The following is a 22248-nucleotide window of genomic DNA, read 5'->3' on the forward strand; positions in this document are numbered from 1 at the left end:
AAAAGAACCAACAAAAAGGGGCAAATATCATTCCTAAGCCCAAATCTGTCACTCTCTCTCTCTGGTACAATGCACATGGGTCGACCACGTGTATCTTCTGTATGCAACTGTTCTGATATATTAACAATTGTAAACCCACGTGATCTCTGGAAAAGGGACCCTACGCCCCACTTTCCTTAGTGCCCACCACACCACCTCCTAGACAAAACCTAAAAAACGCACCGTTACAGCTGGCCTCGATTCCCTCCCACACCTTTACCCCCACCAACCCCCATGTGTTCGTTCCACCCACCTAAAGTCCAAAATCTCTCTCTCTCTCTCTCTCTCTCTCTCTCTTAGTGGTGATGCTTTCCTTAAATTAATTTGACTCATTCACCATTAAGATATCTCAAAAAACAGTGAAACTGAAACCGAAACCCTAAAGATCACTAAACAATAATCAACGAGAATTAATAATGAAGAAGAAAATAAATAGAGAAACGCTCAAAATCCTGAAATAAATATAAAGAATCCAATGTTTATAATGACAATGAATAAAACTAACAAGAACAAAGGGTAGAGAAACGAATCAACATAAATCCCATCAAAATCAGTCCCACCCCCACCACCAGCACCGCCGCCGCCGCCACCACCACCACCACCACCGCGCCACAAATCAAACGCTCATAAAGAGTAAACCAAATACAAATAAATAAAAGAAATTAAGAAAAAGAAACTAAGCAAGATCTAAATCTATGAAACTATGACCCCATGCGGAAGGGGAGAAATAGAGCTCCGATCAACAGATCTACAGCATAAAAGCAGCGGAGGCGACGGTCAAGAGAACAGCCGCTCCAACTCCGTAAGAAGCAACGCCACTGTTTGGTGATGTAGGACTTTCTGTGGGAGGAGAGGCGATCGCAGAAGGACTTGGAGCAACTGGCGCAGATGGAGCCAAGGTAGATGGAGGAGGTGATGGTGGAGATAAAACCGGAGAAGTCGCCACAGGAGTAGGAGCAGCAGCCGGTGGAGGTGACAATTTAGGAGTAGAAGCAGCCGCCGGTGGAACTGTTGGTGCTACAGTGGGAGCTACAGTCGGAGCCTTGGTTGGTACTGGCGCCGCTTTAGGTGCCGCTCCTGGAGCCTGTGCAAAGGCTGATTCCACCACCAGAGCCAAAACCATCAAAACTACAAATCTCGAGAACGCCATTGCTATCCTCTCTTCCTTCTTCTTCAGATCAGAGCAAGAAAGAGATCAAAAACCGAGAGAGATAAGAGAGAGAGATAGAAACTAACCAAGAGAGAGAAACTGAAAATTAAAGAGTCAGAGAGATGTGTTTGAAGTAAGAACTCTGTTCAGGTCTGGTATTTATAGAGAGAGTGGGAGGGTTTAAGGTCGGTTGGCCAATTGACGAGGTTTTGTTTTCGTAAATTAGATTTCCATTTTTGTTTCTATAAATTATTATAATCTATTCTTTTAGGAGTTGGAGCCAACTAAGTAACGCGGGATTTTATCTTCCCACGTCTCACCACCGGCTCTAACTGTCTTTCTGTGTTGCCACGTCGATGACCAAAGGATGTTTTCGTAAATTTGACCTGGTCTACTAGCCGTTTAAGCGTTTACCCAATCTCCTTATTAGTCTTCTTATTTAATTTCGGAAAGACCGTACAGAGAGAGAACAAGTAGCCGTTTTTTAGGGTTTCGATTTGAGTTGGGATTCTTTTTGACAGCTAAGAATTTGTTTCCGGTTCAAACATTATGTCTTCAGGGTCGGTTACTGAACGGTTACATCTGAGGCGTACAGGTGGATGATGCTAAATTGAAATATATTTCCTTATATTGTGCTTCCAAACGCGGTACATCTGGCGAGGATTTGGGAATCGTATCAGATGATTCGGAACCGCGTAGGCAATACGATGCTCGATCGGTATACAAAAGAAATTGGGGCAAAATCTTTGCATATCATCCTTTATATCGAAAGGAGAGAGCTAGGGGAGGCACTGACATATGCCACCCAGTCTGAATAAGAAACTCAATCCCTTTTTTAAATCTAAATTTTTCTTAATTTTTTTATCAACATGATGCTAATTCCAAATACTCGAACCTACCAGACCCGGATTCCCTTTAATGCATCCAACAGCTAATAACGCACGCGCTTACCAATTGTCAGATGCACGTCTTGTCCGTCGTCCACTTGTCCATAAAATTATAACCCCAACTAAACTAACATGTGGCACAATTAGGTTGAACATCCATATAAAACTTATGGACAGGCCACCGTCCGTAGAACTTGCTCCCATACATATGCTATATAATGGTATAAATATATATATTATTCTTATATTATATTCTATTCCCTTCTCATGTGCCCTCCTACCCAAAGGAAGTTTCCCTTCATGTACCCCATGATGTCATTTGACCTGTGCCACTAAGAAGAATCCCAGAATATAAAAAAGACTAATTCAAGTAATTAGTAATTACCTTAAATATTATTATTATTATTATTATTTACTTTCCTTTGTTTTCCCATATTTTTTTAGGAAGATTAGAAAATTTCCCAATTATAATTTTCCATACCCGCGTTGCGGTTTCAAAAGTTGAAGGTAACCAATCGACTTAGTCGTGGTCGAGTTTTACGGGGTAAGTAGATCCGTGATGCATCCAGCCATGAGTAATCGTGTTGTGACGTAGGTTCCTTAAATTGTCCTTATGACCAGTTGGAGAATAAAATTTCTATCCTCTAATACTGTTCCTGAGGGTTGGAGGATAAAATTCCTATTTATGATACTGTTTCGCGGTATTTCATTGGTGCACTTTTTCTTCTCTTTTTTTTTTTTTGGTTGGTAATGGGCACTTCTCCTTTCAAATTAAGAGAAAAGGATACATTCCCCCTTCTCTCTCTATTTAAATGACTTTAATTCCTTGATAAATGAATTGAACATCCACTGCAAATTGTATATGATATCAATATAAGAGGGTAACGTGTTGATTCACCTTCTTCTTAAATTATAACAACAAATTCTTTTCTACAAAAAAACTTTCTGGTTAGGAGAGCTCTATCGATAACGTGTGCAATGATTTGGTCAAATTCCGATCCATGGATATTGGAGATTTGTCAATCTCCATCCGTGATTACTACATGTAATCTATGAATAAATTCCCTTTCCAATCCTATGGGTTGGGGTTCTTCTACCAAAAAAAAAAAATCAAAAAACAAAGAAACTTTCTTTGTCTATGTGGTCTATATATAATGTAATGGTTATATGATGATTTCAACTATTGAATAGACAAAGCAAGGTTGGAATTTAATCATTCATGTATTGAATTTAAAGTCAAACTTAATCATTTAATTTTCCTTGCATTTCGGAAAAAAAAACCTTCATAAATTGGCAATTTATTTGTACTAAGCATTGTTTTCAATTAGTTTTTTCAAAGGTTTTGCATTAATAATGTAATAGTGGAATTTTTAAAACTTCCCTTATACAAATAACCAATGGAGTGTCTAACCGACACCTTTTATTTAATTATGTTTTGTTTTATTCCTAAAATTTATTTAAGTTAGGATTATGAGGGTTTTCAAAAATAATTTAAAAATTGACTCGTCATTACGTCTTTTTATGTTTTTTCTTTTAGAACTTATCATCACGTTATAGTTAAAAGTTGTCATTGTCATACATATTTTCAAGTATACTTATGAAATGATAGTATCTTAATATTTACCTTCATTGAAAAAAATACATATTATATTAAAAGAGTAAAAATATACATGTGAAATGGCAATATATACTCGTTGAAAATAAGAGTGTATTACACTAAAAGGAAAAAAAAAAAGAAAAATAATGATTACACATCATTTAATAGAACGATATCCTCACTAGTGTGTCAACCTCCTCTAGTGCACATTAGATGGCTAAGAGGTACTTGGAGGTGCATGCCCCGGTGCTGCTAGACATCCGATATGGGTTGGAAAGGCTGGCACACTTGAGAAGATCTGGATCGTCATCTAACACCTTAAGGGGTAGGGGTGTCAATCAGTCGATTTGGGCTGTTATCAATTTGATTTTATTAGTTTTGGTGTGAGATTGAATGAAACTGAAACATGAACCAATAGGATGCATTAGTTTTGGTTTGGTTTTGATTTGATTATATTTTTCAGTTTTTTATTGACTTCTCTTATTGATTCACTATTAGTTTGGTTTCGGTTTTATGTAAATATATTTAAAAGTATAGAAAAAAAATATTTTTTTTATGAATTTTGGATTGGTATTAATTTCATATCACGTTATATATAGGTTTTTAATCTGGGTTTGTAAGTTCGATTTAGTGTTTTATCAATTTCAATGTGGTCTAGTTTGGTTTCGAGCTCACAAAACCTTAGCCTGAAATATGATTCATTAAGTTCAAATTGATTTTGATGATTCCAATTTAGTTTGATCGATTTCATTGATTCGGCCTAGGTTTTGACACTCCTATGATGGGGGTATCAATAAAAAAAACCTAATAAATCATACCTATTTTTACGGAGGAAACTTGATATGTGAAATAATACTTATCCACAAAAGTATGAAACGTACGTTTACCTAAAAGAAAAAATGAAATGGTCAACACACTTGCACCTACTATCAGTTGAAATATAAACTATATTTGATATATTTTTTTTGGTAACAACTATATTTGATATTAATGTATGAAAACGGTTGCCTACATAATATTTGCTCGAATATTTAAAAGAGGACAAAAATTTCCTCCTCCCACCATTTTACGCATTCCTACTAACCCAGATCTGGTAAGACTATATATACAAGTCATGGACGGACATATTTGGTGGAGTTCAAAACATACAAAATAGTGTAAATAAAGTAATTTTTTTGGGTTGAAGTGTAAATAAAGTATGGAGTGGGCCATTAACCCATTTTAATATGTTATTTGCATTCTAAGGTCCGGCTGTCACTATTTTACAAAAAAAGAGAGAAAAAGAAAAGAAAAAGTCCGCCTGTCACGCCAGCCCACGACCAACTAGCCGTTATAGGCACGAAGAGTCAGGAGTGGTTGACAGCAAGCCTTGCCAATGAACATGGGACAGGTGTTCTTCTTCACATTTCCCATTTGAATATTCCTCCAAATCATTGGGTCTATTTTTTACCGTTGGAAACTATTTTTTTATTCGTTTAATAGAGGATTTAAAAAAAAAAAAAAACTCTAATTACCGTTGGATATTTAGAAAATAATTTAACTATGCCACGTGTCAAATTTCACTTCGCGCTCTGAAGAACTACTCGTCTGCTCCCAAGTCCCAACTTGAACTTCAAAGGAAAGGCAACGAATGAAGTTGAGTCCCGGGCCATATGTGGTAGAGAGCGGGGTGTCACGGCCTTAGACCTTTATAAGCAATCGCGTTGGCACTTAGCACTCCCACTAGTACTAAATCAGCCTAACCCACCCTCCTTAAAGGATTTGGGACGAGAAAAAGTGAACACAAGAATAAGTTTGAGAAGAATAAACTTGTATTGCACTAGAGAACTCTTAAGTACAAGGCTTGAGAACTCACTTGCTTGGTGCCTTGGCTAAATGAGGGTACCTCTATTTATAGTCACTCCTAGTTACAATGAATGGCTAAGATATGTACATGTGTCTTACATCCAACGATTGGGGTGGAAACTAGAAGCTTCCCACCTCCTTAGTGGAGAACTCTAGAAACCTCCCATAATATTTCCTTATAAAATATCTAGAGTTCCACACTTTGGTAGAAATCTCTAGAAACTTGGCCTTACTAAGCCATTGGGCTTGGCTTGTGGGCCTTCAGTGGGCAGGTTATGACAAGGGGCTCCCTTGTATCGAGATTGACGGCCCAGTATGCCACCACTGGTGCACTTCCATATATTCTTTTACACTCATTTTGATTTGAACAATCTCTTGATCATCTTAGATTTTTCTACCCTTTGTTCAAGCATCAAGAGATTCATTTGTCCATTAATGTCTACCAGATCTAAGCACCCACCAATCGTTTAAATGGTTTCGACATATGGATTGTTGCCCATTCGAAGCGTTGCCCCATGAATTGCTTAGGTACTAGTTTGAAATCCTACGCAATGGTTTGCCACCTTAATTCATTATTATTGAAATAATAATCACTTTTAAGACTATCATTAACTTTCTTTCTTTGCAATAATTTCTATAACATCCTTAACAATAGAAGCTTATATTGATTGAAAAAGAGAATCATTATACCTTTTGAGTCCCATGCTTCATGTTTATATTAAAAAAGGGTTACTTAATTCCAACTTTTCCTATAAAATTCTGAAGTGTGGACCTTCAAGGCTAAATCCTTCTCTCATTGGAGTGCCACTCCCGCTAGAATATTTGAATGTATTCTCCCAGAGTGAAGCCACAAGCACCCTAAGATTCAAATTTTTGAAAGTATACTTTAAAGAGTCACTCTATCAATTAAGATTATAGCTAAGGTAAAATAAAGTTTTGATTCAAATAATTCTAAACTTATAGATCCAATTTAATCAAAGTCCGAGGATTCATCTTTTTTTGAAAATATTTATTTGTTAACTCAATATAGCTTAAAATTTATATATATTTTTATTCTGAAAAGTTCGGACACGCTTGCGGTGTGCCTAATTTTGTGGCTGCTTTTCTCCTCTCTCCAGTGAAAAACCCTTGCCCTCCCTTGTCACCCCCATGTGGTCATGTGCCTACCACCCACAAGTTTACTTGAAAGTTGGAACATATGGCTTGCCTATCATTTTCCTAATTTTTATTTTAATCCATGTATGTGTAGATACCTGGATTCACTCTGCAATAGCTTTTAACTAAGCTCTATGTTGTAGGCACTCACATTTGGAAATTGTCACGCAAGTGACTTTAAAATATAGTTATTAATTTAAAATGTTGTAAAAAAATGGTAAAATGTTGGTTTACCTGCCTTGTTATGCCCATCTTTTCTTCAACATACCCTATCAATTGAAAGTGCTTTAAAAATTTAGTGGTTGTTTTGATTTTCTCCTAGAAAAAGTTTGATACTTTTCTTGTAAAAACTTGTTACTAAACTATTGATGGAACTTTTAGAAGTGAATTTAAGTGTTTTCTTAATGTTCAACATTTTTACTCTGTTTATGCTGAAAAAAAGTAAGAGAAAATACTTTTATCTCACCATATTTAAATAATATTAGTAATTAATTTTAGTTACTGTAGGTTATTTATTAGGTTTTATAGATGAATAAGAGTAAAATTTTACCAGAGTTAACTCTTGTTTATGATATCCGCATTTAAGGTTCCCTATAAAAAATATATCTGAGGTACCTCAAGCACAAAAGATTTTAGAACATGTTAGCAGTTGATCATGATATAGCCAAATTTTCTTAAGTTTTTAAATCAGTATATACTATTTCAGTTAGAAGAATATGGTTCAACCATAATTTTAATTTTCTAACAATTGATTTGGATTATGGTAGTTCATATGGCATTTTATATTGTGACAAATATCATGCCATCAATAACTCAAAAAAAAATTCCAATTGAAAGGATACAATTCGTTTAGCATTCGAATCTTATCACATATTGAAATATTGTTTGACCCATCCGTGGATTTTACCCATATGGTTAGGATAAATTGAAGATTGTGTGGATAGATGCACGGTCCCAAGTTTGATTCCCCATATAGAAAAAAAAAAAAAAAAAAAGTTTGGAAGATTAGATAATTTTAACAACTCAATTGTAAACTGGACTTTACCGTTGCATTTACCATTGTTGAAAATGACAACAATCATATAATTTATCTCAAGTTGAAATGGCCAAGTTGGTCTAAGGCACCAGATTAAGGTTCTACTATCTAACGGCTTTACCCTTTGCTTCGCAGGCTGTTTCCAAGTTAACCGTTGCCACAGGCTTACCCACTAAGAAAGTGACACCATAGGACCATATCACTCCAAATGTGCCCCTAAAGAAGTTAGGATAGGGTTGTTCGGCCCTTACAATTTGATGTTTCAATGGAAAGTGATATTACACTTAGGGGTGTCAAATGGTGCTGTTTTGGTTATTCGGTTTGGTTCCGGTTCGATTTACATTTTGATAAGATGAAACCAAAACCGCATCGGATAGGAATAAGGTTAAATCAGAATCATTTTCATCCAGTTTCGGTTTTAGCAGTTTTTAGTCAGTTTTTGTTATTGGGTTCACAACCGATTTACATGGGGTTAATAGTGTCATTTTAGAAAATTGTTTTCATCTTACAACTAGCGTGAATCCTACATATATTAAATTTCCTAAAGAATTCAAATAATATGCATTTATTTTGCCAAAGACAATATACTTTTTATGTAAAAGACTACACAGATTATAACTAATTAACTATGATCCTAGAAATTAGAAAATCAACAAGGGTCATTGTGTGAAAGTGAAACTCCCTTCTCGGTTAGTACTTTGTTATTTATTTATTTTATTTTTTTTTCACCCATTTTTTCGTAGAGACCCATCGAAATTCAAAACACTTTAAGTCTTTAATACTAGGTGTCAGTTAACCATCGATTTTTTGATTCGGTTAAATTATGAACTAGAATTATGACGTATAAAACCAAAATCGAATTAATTTACCATAGTGCGGTTCGATTCGGTTATAATCCATCAATTTTAATTCCGATAAACGATTTCCGTTATATATTGACACTTAATAACAGTGTTCTAAGTGAAATGTGACAATTAACACTAGTTGGGTTGGTTTGTGTCAATCAGAACTAAGAAAGTACAAGGAACAGTGGGAAGGTTTCTGCTCTTCTTTCATGAAAAATATTGAAGATTGGGATTGTGGTCCAGTACTGGTGCGGTGGTGCCCATCCTTGTCGGACACTAGGAGTCACTCTCATGTGAATTGTGATGATTTCAAGTTTCAAGGATTATGTTTGGTCTTCACATAGAAAAGGGAACATTTCAAGATGGTCCCCTCTCCCCCCGCCTTTAAAGTTCCTTCCCTCACTTGGTACGACCAGTGGTCCAAAACTCCCCCAATGAGAGAAGCAATGAGAAGATCTTGAGTCTTGATTTGCTCTCAATGGACACAAAGCTGACTTTAGACCACCTGTCAACTTGGGGAAGCCATCCCACGCACAAACTGAAAATGAAGGAAGTTTCGAGAGTGAGATCAAGTGCATGGTTGGGAGAATTTGCATTGGATTAAAAAATATATGGTCAACAAAAATAGGTGTAAGTATCTTGTTCTTGTTGTAACCCAGGTGTGTGTCAATTAGAAAGTTGGACCTTTCTTTTGATTTTGATTGTTCTTAATTTTATTTTAACGTAAAAAAGAATTTTTAAAATATTTTAAAAATGACTTGCACATAGAGGAGATCTAATGGGACAACACTTATTGCCCGTTGAATTGGACATGACATCTCAACCATCTCTCTCCGTTGTTGTTGCATCTCTCTCTCTCAACAAAAATGGGGAGAGAGATGAGCGGTGATCATGGTTCTAAGTATTGGTATTGAATCGGTCATATTGGCTGTATTGTATCAATATTAGAGACGATACTTGGCCAATCTAGATCGGGTATTAATATCGGAATAAAGGTAAAATTGTAGAAAAGTTTATCCTTTTGAAACGTAAAGACAAAATTGACCATTCAAACCGATACCGATAACTAAATCCTTTGCATGAACTGTTTTTGGTCCATAAAGTTTTTCAGCAGCCGAAATATGATGAAGGCTGTTAAAGAATAGAAAAGGCTACAATTCTAGAGAGGAGGAGATAGGGGGGTTGATCGCCGGTAGACATCTTTCCAATGACGACACTGGGGATTCTGATAAGGAATAAAAGGAATGCAATAACAGCAATGGTGAAGATGGTTGGAGATGATGATATTGGAGCAGCATGATCACGGCTGATACAATGATAGTAGCAACGAATAGATGACATGCCTTCTGCTCTATCTAATGGTTAATAAAGTGCTAGCATGTGTTATTCTATTATATCCCACTAATATATACATCATTTTCCCATGGATTTATTATATCATTTTTAAGAGTCATGTACATTTTTTAATACATGTGTGACATGACAGGATTTTATCTAAATTAAAGGAAGAAATGTATAAAAAAAAGAAGGGAAGAAAGAAAGAGGTAAATTTACGACTTTTTTTATAATCAAAAGAAATATTAAATTATATAGGAAAACAGTCTGTTACTACATCATATTCACCTAGAATGTGAGAATTTCCTAATCTAACATTAATGGCAATATCCACAAACACATCATAGGCTGGGTAGAATTTCTGCATTTGTTCAAAAAATGAATAGAACCAAACTACCCACTACAGGGAAGTTTGTTTTCACTAACTTTGATTACAACAAGATTTCCCTCAAAATATAACTTTGATATTTTTATTACATAAAACCGAGAAGTCATCCCAGAAATGGAAGGCCCATAAGCATACTCAAGTATGCCCAAGGGAGTGCATGTAATGGTGAAAATCACTTTGAACCAAAATGAGCTGAGCTGGGTCAGACCAAGCTCAGTTCCATTCTGTTTTGAAATTTACAAGTATGCCAAACAAGGCTCAACTCGCTTCTACCCCGAATTGACATAGTACTACCAGTCAACCATTGAAAACTGGATTGGACTGGATGATCAAACTTGTAGTCTTGGAAACCAGATTAGACCTGATGGTCAAACCAAGTTAGACCAGAGCTACCCTCTTCTGTTTTGTCTGGACATAAAATTGAATAGAATTAGAACTAGATGGCCAATCATGATTCATGACACAAATGTCTCTCTCAAAAAAGAGAATAAAAGCATACTATATTTTTTTGCTTTAGGTCTGGAAGAGATTTACGGTGGACCCACTAACATGAAGGTCCACTTGTCTGTTATCAAGTGCCCTCGACCTTGACATAAGAAAAGGCCCCAGACGTGAGACCTTCCAGGGCCGCTGATGTCGAACAGTCAATTTTCAGCAAAGATCCCTTAGATTGGACCACCTAGTCTTTACAAACATCAACATAGCTGTTACATTTTATGACTGAGGCACAGTAAGAACAATTTGCATTTCAAAGCCCAAGTCAGGGTTACTCCTCTGCCCACAAGGTCAACAAAATACCCTATTAACCATTCATGATTAATGGGTTTTTTTTTTTTCCGGTGAATATGCATGATTAATGGTCATAGTGCCTCATGTCTGTGTTTGGAAGAGTGAATATTCTAAATTGTTATAGGGAGAAGGTAATCTGAGCAACCAGCATAGAATAGTACATCAATGAGATATGAAAAAACAGTATCACACATAGGAAGCCAATGAAATCATTTCATATGAAAGAAATAGACACATAAATGCTAATGTACCCTGCCTCAGCAACTTAGAGAATCTTTTCCTTTTGTTAGTTTTTTCCCCTCCTCATTGTTCTCCATCGGTGAAGGAAATGAATTCTTCCTAGTTCCTTCACCTTGGGTGAAGGGAAACCGCCTCCTAAATTATATGCTTCATTCCAAGAAAATAAAAAAGGTTAAAATTGAAAAATTACTAATGGTAACAAAAAACAGGATACCTACTACCATAAGTTCTAACAATAACAGTAGGTGTTATTTACAGGGAATTATTTATATATACAAAGTGAGCCTATGGCCGCGTGCCATTATCCCTGTAACATTGCTCTAACATAGAAAAATTTCACTCTCACCAACTTCCTCGTATATTTCTGAATGAGTATCATTTCCAGGTTATCAACCACTAGTGGCTTCCGTTGACCTTCATGATTTTGCCTCGAAAAGAATTGAAGAGTAAGGAGCAACATTATATGTACTTCCAATGCCCGGGACACCTTCAGGAATGAAATCATCAGGAGACTTGAGATTGGTGTCTACCTGCAATTCAGCATCAAAATGGTTGCTTAGGCTGCATTTGTTCCACTGTAAAATATTTTCTTCAAGCATAATGATTACGTAATAATTTTTTTTTTTTTTGACCGGGACTAATGAATTTTAATTTATATTTTCCTGCCATTTGGCATTTTTTTTTTCTTTTTTGTTGGAGTTGACCAATAAACACATTTGAACATGATTAAATGAGAAAACAAATCCAGTTTTATGATGGAGGTGGAATCCCTCATGGTTTCCAAGAGTACCAATGAACAAGATACCATCACTATTTTGGAATGGAGGTAATTTTCTAACTTTTCATATTACATTGCAGCAAAATATTTCCCCAATGCCAATCCATATATAAATTTTTATTAGTTCTCAACAAGTCTCGTATAGTTTTCAAAAAAAAAAAAGAAGTCCCGTACAGTATTTACATCGAAACAAATGCAGCCTTACGGAACTCAAAGTAAGGCTGCTTGGAAAAAAAAAAAAAAAGGTGACAAAGGCAATATCCAAATGCGAAAAATATAAACAAAGGGAAAAAGGCAGCATCCCAAATGCAAAGATTAAACAAGTATCATCCACTACTTCCTAGAAAAACATGGTGATGGTGTCAGTCGCAAATATCTGCCTTCCAAAGGTACGAATTGTGTCCTTTTGGGGAATGCCTCATCCGATAGGTGGATTGGCAAGTTGATTGGTGTTGAGGCATACCTTGAGCATCATATACTCCCTTAAAAACCAAGGTTGATCTTTTTCTGGTTGACTATGAAACTAGGGTTAGGAAAAGTTTCAAAATGTCAAGTCATCGGCTTTTAGCATCAAGAAGACAGGAAGCCATCAAAGGTCACCTAGGTGACACCTAGGCGAAGCTTGGACAACTATGACAGGATGGATGAAACTTCTATCCTCCCGCAGGTCAAGCACAACTCTGTATTTGTCAGTGAAATGGAACACCATATTTTATCTCTTGAGATGAATGATTCATTACAATTATGTACCAGCTATCATTGTCATTTAAGATAATTAACCTCTTTCCATTGGAGAGAATTTATCGTGTATTAGGCTCTGTCTTTTGAAGTGAAGGGAAATAGATTTATAAAGAAAATCTTGTAATCATTATTGTGTAACTTAATCTTAGCAAAGAGTAACTGCCGTTTCAATTCTTTATTTTCCTATTCAAATCCAAGGAATTTCAATGAAACGTGAAGTACAATTTAATTACTAAATTTTGAAAGATATAGTCAATTACACAATTACTGTTAGTAATGATAATAAAATTTTTCATTTTAATTAGGTTTTTACTTCAGTTCCGTGTGATGTAATCGGAAAACCTGCCTTTGTTGTTGCTATCAATCATATTTGGGTTAGATGGACCTCCAACTCCCGATCCATTGATAAGATTTGGAAATCCATCAACTTTGATGTTAGCTCTAAGCTCTCAATTTTACCCCATTTTAATGTTATCGATTCCCCAAGGAACAAGTTTATTGTTGTTTCCTAAGGTTTGCCCTCGTCCCCATTGTAGCCTTCTTTCCCCTCCACTTGACTTTTGGGTGGTGCATGCTTTGTTTAGACACTTGTAAATTTCTCTTTCCCTCGATTCTTTACATTCCACCACACCCCCCCCACCCCAAAAAAAAAAAAAAAAAAAAAACCTTCATTTCCCTTCACACCGATACCAAACAGATGTGGGGCCTCAAAGTTCTAGATTTAGTGAATCTATTTGTTCCTTGTTCTAAAGGGTTTTGAAAGTTTCCTACTATAGAAAAATTTTAAACTTACAAAAAAACTTAGGATCAGTGGATAAATCTCAGTTTAGTTGGCCTCTTGTTCAGGTAATGGTGGTTCTGGTCTACCTTCTAACATCATTATGACTATGCAAAGAACAGTGATAAGAGAGTTCAATTAGCTATATGGCATAAAATATATGAAAAGCTCTTTACCAAAAAAAAAAAAAATACGAAAAGCATACCACTCGGAACCAGCGCCTCTTGTTTGGTGGTGAGGGTAATATAGCTTTAACAAAATAGTCATGTGCATTGAATGCCACGTAGATGTCTCCCTCATGATTATCGTGAAGTCTGAAAGAGAAAACATTTTTTTTCAGTAAGATGCTCCATTCCTTAAAGGTCATAGCACATATGGTTAGATACACTTCTCATGCTGTATAATTACGTGAACTATTTTTCCCCAATTTGGGGTTTTTTTTTTTTTTGGGGGGGGGGGGGGTGGGGGTGGTTACATATTGACTTTATTACGACACGTCTCAACAATGAAACAGGAAGTACAGCTACAAAAAAAGGGAAGGCCAAGATAGTAACGCTTCTCAAAACTTTGATTTCCTATCATCATACAAAGAAGTTAAATCCATCCTAAAAGACAATACCGTCTTTTCCAATTGTGAGTATGTTGAGCTGTGCAACTTTGACATATATAGGAGGCAGTCAAGGTTGTCTGGTAGTATTAGGAGACATGTTTAAACAACTATTTCCAAGAGAAGGGACAAAAATGTAATTTAATTAATAACAAAATCATAAGAATATGTATGCTGTACACCCCCAATCCCTGGGATTGTAGTTCAATCGGTCAGAGCACCGCCCTGTCAAGGCGGAAGCTGCGGGTTCGAGCCCCGTCAGTCCCGTCAGGCCCGACCTAGTATCCTCTGAATCCATCAATTTTTCTTTTCTTTTTTGGTGAACAAGAATTACCAAAGAATAGAAATACAAGGAATCCCGAAGGATGGGGAAGAAAAGAATAATACAACTCACAAAGCCCTGCCTTTGTGTGGCGGCGGTGGGGGAGGGGGGGCATTGACTTGTAAAATAGAAGGTGAAAGACCCCAAGAATCATAGTTGTCACAGCACCTAGGCAAACCAAGGTGGTTGAGAGGGTAAAAACTTAAGGTAACACCAGCAAGGCGCCAATCCAAACAAAGCCGCTTGGATGCTTGACAACTATGCCAAGAATCTACAATAAGCCTATTTCTTGGGATATCAGCAAACCGGGCATGAGACCCAGAAAACTTTGATTTGACGTCAACGAAATGAAATTCCAAATCTGTTAAAAACTTGAAATGATGTAGACTTAGAGGTCCACCTTCTGAGGTTACGCTCAAGTCAAATTTGGAAGATTGCAGAACCAAAAGCTAATTTCTTCACCGTGTCACAACAGCATTTCCCAGCAAAAGATGTGTCCACCCAGATCCATTGTTTGTCAAAGTGCAGAATTCTTCTTCTCTAGGCCAGCATTTGGCCAGCAGACCATTCCAAACTGCAAAGGAGAAAGGGCAGTCAAAGAAGAGCTGATCCACATCTTAAGAGACATTCCAACAGAGACAACACTGGAGAGGAATAGGAATCTGCCGATGGATAAGTAAAGATTGAGTCGGGAGGCAACGAGAGAAAAAGCTCCAAAAAGTGAAGCTGTAGTGAGGGATGTTGCTCTTGAACTAGACCAAATTGCACCAAACTTTAAAGCAACCACGAGCCCTGATGAGGTCCCAAGCCGAGGCGCTGAAGAGACCCGTTGAGGTAGTAGACCAAGAGTCAATATCACTACTACCAATGGGTCTTCTGGGGATGCCCAGCAGAGCACTTCAGATGGCTGTCAATGGGGGGTGGGGGGGGGGCGGGAGGCCAACCATCCCGTCATATAGTATCTAAAACTATATTGACTGGAACTACAAATAGCTCTCTCTGACTGAGTGAAGAACTCCTTGCTGGTGATAGGGGTCAAACTAGAATTTAGTGGATGATCTGTCATCAATATGAGATCTAACAATCCCATAAGCAAGAGGTCTGAGGTTCAGACCTGACCTAGGAGGCATCATATAATGACGGAGTAGTGCAAATAGTCATTGCCTAGGGGTGAGAGTAGACCTAGCCAACCCAAACGCTCTTCCACATAGTTGCTAACTTCCAAATCAGCTTGAGGATGCCAAAATGATTGACATCTTAGATTCTTCTCAAGCCAAGGCCCCCTTCATCTTTGGAGAGATATATAGAAGCCTAAACTGATAGGCTGGAGGAATCTGGCAGTATCACAACACTTCCAAGGAATGGAACACATGAGAGACTACAACTTCAAAATAGTAGACTGAGGGAGCCTAAAAATGCCGGACCAGTAGATGTAAGAGGCCTGAAGAAAAGATCTAATCAACTCAAGATGGTCAACATAAGAGAGAAGGTTCCTTTTCCAAAATTGTAACCTTTTGTGCAAGCAATCCAGAATAGGGGAACAATGGTGGGCAGTCAACTTGGAGGGGATCAAAGGTAAACCCAAATACTTGACCAGTAGGTGGCCCAAAGAGAACCTAGACATCAGTCTAAAGCAAGACATGTCAACCTCATTGACACCAGCTAGGAAAAGGAAAGATTTGGAGAAGTTGATGAGGCCTGACATACTTTGAAAGTGGAGCAAGCAGGGCAAAATGTTCTCAACTAAAGAGAAATCAGCCTTAGAGAAAATCATAAGATCATTTTCGAAGGACAAATGGGCGATCTTAAGAGCTTTACAATTGAACATGGGAGAGATGAGGTGTTGGTCCATACGAGATTGGATACTTCTGGAAAGCACTTCAAGAGCCAAAGTGAAGAAGTAGGGGGAAAGGGGACAGCTTTGGCGAATGCTAATAGACAAAGCAAAAAAATCAACGGGGCTACCATTAACCAAAATTGAAAAGTACGGGGAAGAAATGCAATGGTAAATCTAGTTGATGAAGATAATAGGTAAGAACATCTTATGCATGAAACTGATAATAAAGTCCCAAAATAAGGAATCAAAGGCTTTGTCAATGTCAATTTTCATAAGAGTAGCCAAGGGTGGGATTTTCTGTCAAAGCCTCTGACAAGCTCAAAACAGAGAAGAATGTTATCAGTGATGGATCTACCAGGGATGAAAGTTGATTGGTTAGCACTAATACGGGAGTCTACACCAGCTTGGGGCAGTATACAAAAAGTTGCAAAGAAATGGGTCGTAAGCACCTTCTTTTTGGGGAATGAAGCAGAGAAAGGTTTGGTTGTTCCTTTAATTTTTTTGGAATGAAGCAGAGCAAAATGTGAGTAAGTCCTTTGCTCATCTCACCTATATTAGATTCAACTAATACTTTGGGGAATTACATATTCCTCCTTATGGGAGGTGAAAGAGAAATAAAAGAAAATACATATAAGGACAACTTAACATAAGACAGTTCCTAAAGTACCCCTATTACATACATTCTAACAGTGTGAGAGAGGGTTAGGAAAGAGACGACTAAGGACAAGGCGAAATGAAGGGTCAAGATTGGCTAAGACAGGGAGTAGCAAAGATGGTAGTTCATTAAGAGGGACTAGATGAAGGGCAAACTGGGTAGACAGAGAAAGCAGAGAAAAGAGTAGACAACGTCATCAGAGGGAGCAAAGACATTGTCGATGTCAGAGGTGAGGCAGGAGGAAAGGTTATGGCTGATGGGTGATGGAGATTCATGGACAATAGGAGGGTTGGTAGGAGGAAATGATTGGGTGAGAAGCGCCAGAGAAGGTGGTACCTAAAAATGGTGAGGGCTTGATGGTGATTGCAAGAGCAAGGGGGGACATTTATAGGAACACCTGAAGTTGCAACACTGAAGGTAGAAGAGGTTGCACCGGTTCAGAATGACAGGGGAGGCAGGCAGATATTGAATTCCCCAAAACTTGGCAAATCTCAAAAATAGGAGGGTGCCATTCAAAGCCAATGGCTTGATTGAAGGAGTAATCCTTGTCATCAGTGAATCAGGGATCATCAGATCATGATGGAGTTCATATGAAGGTCAGCAGCAGAACTTTTGATGCAAAGCCTTGCATAAACTAGCATGTCCATAAGCTTAGTTCTTCCATCAGTAAACAGAGGCTTACCCACCACTGAACCTATGATGTTGACCGTCTTCACACCAGAAATGCAGCAGCAAACCAGGAAAGGTGATCCAGAAATTTACCCAGCATTGATCCTATCTGTTATTGTTAATTTCATATTAAACCTTACATTATAATAATTTTAGTGTTTAATTTCATATTAAACCTTACATTATAATAATTTTTTTAGTGAACTAATTTATAATACATTTGACAGTAAAATCTATTAGAAAGAGCAAAAGCAAGAAAAATCTGGGTGTGCAGAGAAATGGTTCAATAACATAAGTGAAATTGAATGCAAACAATAACATGTAAAGGTTACTTCAGTAGTGCTGTCGATGGACATCTTCCATGTGTTGTCTACAAGTTCCAAAGAACAAAACCTTTGGGGAGAGAGAGAAGGAAATAGACCAGATGCATTCTATTCATTGTAAGATGTGTTGCAGATCATAATTAGAAAATTAACAAATAATTCATGAATAGTTTGGAAAAATTTTGTTCAGGAAAAAATTGGACAGAATCAGGAATCAGTTTGAAAAATTCCAAAAAAACTTGGGAATTTTGGCAAGCCAAAAAATTTGCAGATATTCAGTAACCAAACTATTCAACCCCCCTCCCCCCCCCCAAAAAAAAAAAAAATCCTTGAGAATAATTTGCAACCAAGTAATCAGTTAAAAAAATTGGATTCTTTATAAAAAGTTCAATAATATATATATATATTTTATTTTTTTTTAAAATAGCAAAATTTCAATAAAAAATTACAGAATAGATCCTTTTTGGTCCCAAAATTTTTAAACATAAACAATTAATTCTCAAATTAGTCCAAATACGATCTTTTGTTATAGTATACTCTATGGACTGAATTTGTGAATTGGAAAATCGAAATAAACCAAAATTATTCAGAAACGAAAATTTATAAACTATAGTGTAGATAATGATAAAGTACTACAATTCTACAACCATCAAGATATCGGTCATTTCAGTCCATTAGGTATGTAAGCATGAAAAACATAAAAGGTCAACTTCATAATATAGATCATCCAAGTTATCAACAAAATGAGCAGTCTTCTTACGTAAATGCGAGGAACTTGCTCTCATGGTTGTCCCAATTGTCCTCATGCCAAGTTACTTTGTGCTGCAGTTAAGTAGTAGATCAAGATTATTTTGCAAACATCACAGGAAATAATTTAACTAAAGAAGTTGACTATAGATTTAAAGGCCACCAAGAATTTCATGATAACCTGAATGGTATCAAATCACAATCTTCAACATTTTCAAGGTTAGAGGATCCTGGCCTCAGCCAAAAAATATATATATATATATATATTTGAAAGCTCTATATCAACTGTGAACTAGTAACTTCAGCATAAGTCACAATGCAAAATTTGTTTTGCTGCAGGTAAGGATTCGCCAATTTTTTTTTTTTTTGGGGGTGGGGGTGGGGGTGGGGGTGGTGTGGTGGGGGACGTGGTTGTTGAATCAAGGATGGAAAATTTGCTAAGTTCTTTCAATGCATTGGCAAACATATGTTCTTTTTTATAACAGGTTTTAATATACAGTCAAAAACATCATGTCTTTATTGTTGCACGTATATCCATGGAATATTTCAACTAGAAAATGTTGAAACTCAAGACAGGAGAATTGGGAGAACATTTAGATCCTACACTAGTACTCAAATATTAAAGTTCTATTTTAACAGTTTTTTCTTCTCCTTTTGGATCAGGTAGCTACTTTTCTTTCTTCTTTTACCTCTTAAATCAACAGTAAAGACATTCTGCATCAATATCATTATCTCAAGTTCACAACAGAACAAGGTGAAGCAATCTCGAGTATATAAATAAAACATTACCCTTTACATTAATGTTTACAAAGAATAAAGATTCATCGTTGGCCAATTTGTAACAACCTCCCAACATTAACACCTTCAAATTCTTTTAGACAAGAAGTCATTCCATTGCAAGAAATTAAATGTCCACAGAAATATGTGGATGGTTTCTCTTGTTTAAAAGATTCTTGATGCAGTTTCACTAGATTATGGTCCCATATGAAGGGTTAGAGCCTTAACAAGTCTAGAAGGCCTACAAGGTGCAGTTGACAATTTAGTGGGCTGAAAACAAGCTTTGGGTAGTTATGTTATAGGCTGTGTGTTTTATTTTTCTTCGGTTTCATTGTAACAGATCTAATTTATAAGCTCATAAAGTGAGGGTGGGACTAGTACACAGGATTAGTAGTTAAGCGCTTGAATAGATTAAGATAATTATTAACTAGTTTGAGTTCTGTTTTGAGTCTATTTACTTAGTGTGTGAGTGATTAGGAGTCCTTTTATTAGACAGTTTAAGAGTTTCAAAAGGTCTTTATATATATGTAAATGTAATACACCCCCATCAGCTAAGCATGATTTAAGTAGAGAATTTTTACTTTTCCTAAGATTTTTGGAGCTATTGAGCTGTGGATACAGGATTGGAGTGTTCCAGATCTGGCCGATTGCTCTTCCTCTACTCTTCTTCTTCTAGTTCTGATTCTTCTATAGCCAGGTGATATCACTCCCTACTATTCTTCTTCTCTTGATCCGATCATATCCTTTCTCTTCTCTGTTTTCCCATAATCGGTTCCATGATTCTGGTTATTTCTTGCTGGATATTATTTCTAAAATTAAAATATGATTATTGGATACTGTTTACTTCATATCTAAACAGTTCCTCATATCTGATCATCCATACTTGCTACATTTTCTCAAATTTCCAGAATATAGCTTAAAAATAGCAGTCCTGGATGTAGTTCAGTCTTCTGAATTCCTTTCTAAAACATTGAACTGCATTAATTCTTCTATTATTGCAAAGGTCCCTACAAGAATATATAAAGAAGAACACTGCTAGAGTATTCCATATCTCATATCCCTATTCAGTTGTGCCTCCCATTGGAAGCTGGTTAATGGGTTATATTCTCCACCGTTATATAGCCATCTGCGGGTTAAGGATTAGCTATGCAAAAAAGTCAGCTTATTCCAGCTGGCCAAAAGCCCAACTTGGAGGACCTCGCAGCCAGTTTTCAATGCAAGGTGAGTACCCTCTCATCTGTTCCATTTGGGGCCTCAACAACAAAACTTCTGTAGGGAGAAGCAGCAGGACACTTGGAACGTAAATTATATCAAAAGGAGGTAAGCTCACTTTGAAATATTCTCTATAGCCATATGCTTTCAGGAGTCCCATGTGACCACCCATATCAATCAAACTAAAAGGAAAACTTCATAGCATGAAAGTAAAAGCAGTAATTATTTAGAAGAAAAATGTGTCTATTAAAAAAATGAGGACAGTAAGAAAGATTAGTCAAAAGAGTGGGAAACACAAAGCTAGAACTGATATCAAAGGGACCCCACTGGTTTCTTATACATAGTTGATTAGTATGATATAGTCATATGCGTTTAGAATCCATGATGAGATTTCCAAAGAAATTTTTAAGGACTAAGAAGACATGGATTAAGGTAGTGGGTTTAAGGCCTTGAGAAACTAGGATGAAGGTACTCAGAAATAATATGTAGACAAGCTTGAATAGAAGATACAAACTAGACAGTGGGTTAATTAAATGGGTTGTTGCTGAAAACAAATAGATAATCAATTATCATGGTGCTTTCTGATTTTAAGTAATGGAACCTATTGCTGTTGCAAAGGACTGAAATTTTTAAACTGCCACTTGAAATCTGAATCTCCTGTTCATGAAAAATGGTTGAGTTCTTAAATCCCACAAGTGCCATGTTCAACTTCATGATGTCCTGAAAGATAAAGTGTTTTCTAATAAAACAAATTTTTTATTTGAATAGGTAAAGGATCATATCAATTTTATCATTTCCCCTTTGTTCGATGATAACAAGAACAAAATTCATATCATAGAACCCAGGAACCGAAATGGAGAAACCCATTGTTTTACAGAATATGACTTGCAACAAATATCTACAATCCTGAAAAGACACAACAAAAAAGAGAGGCTTTAAATGCAATCAATTATTAATACACTAATTTAGATAAATAAGAAGCCAAATGGGTTTTACTTTGTCAAGAAAGTTTTCACGTCCAAAAACAGGATGCTTTCGGCGATACTTTATCATCTCTGAGAAGAACCTAAAGTGGCTACTGCTTCTGGCATCCAACTGTTCTTGCGGAAAACATAAGTTGTTAGTCAGTCAAAAAATTTGGACTGAACTGATGAAGGAGCAAAAGAAATTATGATATTACCTGTCCCCATTGGAAATGATTTATCGCAGTGTCATGTCCATAACTATTGTTATTTCCAAAGCGTGAATGGCCATACTCATCCCCCATTAGCATCATTGGTGTTCCCTAAAGGACACCATCATGCACAAACACAGCACAACAATTAATATTAAGAACGTCAGTAGTAAGTTTAGATAGGACGGCTAAAAAACTCAGTTTTGTAAAATTCTAAACATGTATAAAAGCATTTGGATATTCTGGTATTATTCAGCATTCATTCGCAGTCTATTAATGATCTCAAGCAACACAGTAGAACTGGAATGATAAGATTTCATAT

General features: G+C 36.6%; 2 protein-coding genes and 1 non-coding gene across 3 annotated transcripts in view; 1 reads left to right on the forward strand and 2 right to left on the reverse strand.

Annotated features, from left to right (window-relative positions):
- Window positions 1-787: 787 nt before the first annotated feature.
- Window positions 788-1189, reverse strand: LOC122057925 (arabinogalactan protein 1-like). The gene has a single exon (XM_042620295.1). The coding sequence runs from the start codon at window positions 1187-1189 to the stop codon at window positions 788-790; it is 402 nt and encodes a 133-aa protein (XP_042476229.1).
- A 10072-nt stretch (window positions 1190-11261) lies between these two features.
- Window positions 11262-22248, reverse strand: part of LOC122063331 (isoamylase 3, chloroplastic) — a 52582-nt gene continuing 41595 nt past the window's right edge. The window contains exons 18-22 of the mRNA XM_042627052.1: window positions 21933-22037; window positions 21749-21847; window positions 18777-18838; window positions 13809-13917; window positions 11262-11836 (exon numbers count right to left, since the gene is read on the reverse strand). Coding sequence (XP_042482986.1) covers window positions 11723-11836; window positions 13809-13917; window positions 18777-18838; window positions 21749-21847; window positions 21933-22037 — 489 coding nt within the window. The 3' untranslated portion in view covers window positions 11262-11722. The remainder of the gene's footprint in view (window positions 11837-13808; window positions 13918-18776; window positions 18839-21748; window positions 21848-21932; window positions 22038-22248) is intronic.
- On the forward strand, window positions 14404-14477 carry TRNAD-GUC. Its single transcript has one exon. It is a non-coding gene; the product is annotated as a tRNA-Asp (tRNA).

This window comes from Macadamia integrifolia, chromosome 2, assembly GCF_013358625.1.
Source record: "Macadamia integrifolia cultivar HAES 741 chromosome 2, SCU_Mint_v3, whole genome shotgun sequence".
In the NCBI taxonomy this organism is placed as follows: domain Eukaryota; kingdom Viridiplantae; phylum Streptophyta; class Magnoliopsida; order Proteales; family Proteaceae; genus Macadamia; species Macadamia integrifolia.

Coding starts and splice junctions, on each gene's coding strand:
- LOC122057925 (XM_042620295.1), bottom strand. CDS start 1,189: ATGGCGTTCTCGAGATTTGTAGTTTTGATGGTTTTGGCTCTGGTGGTG.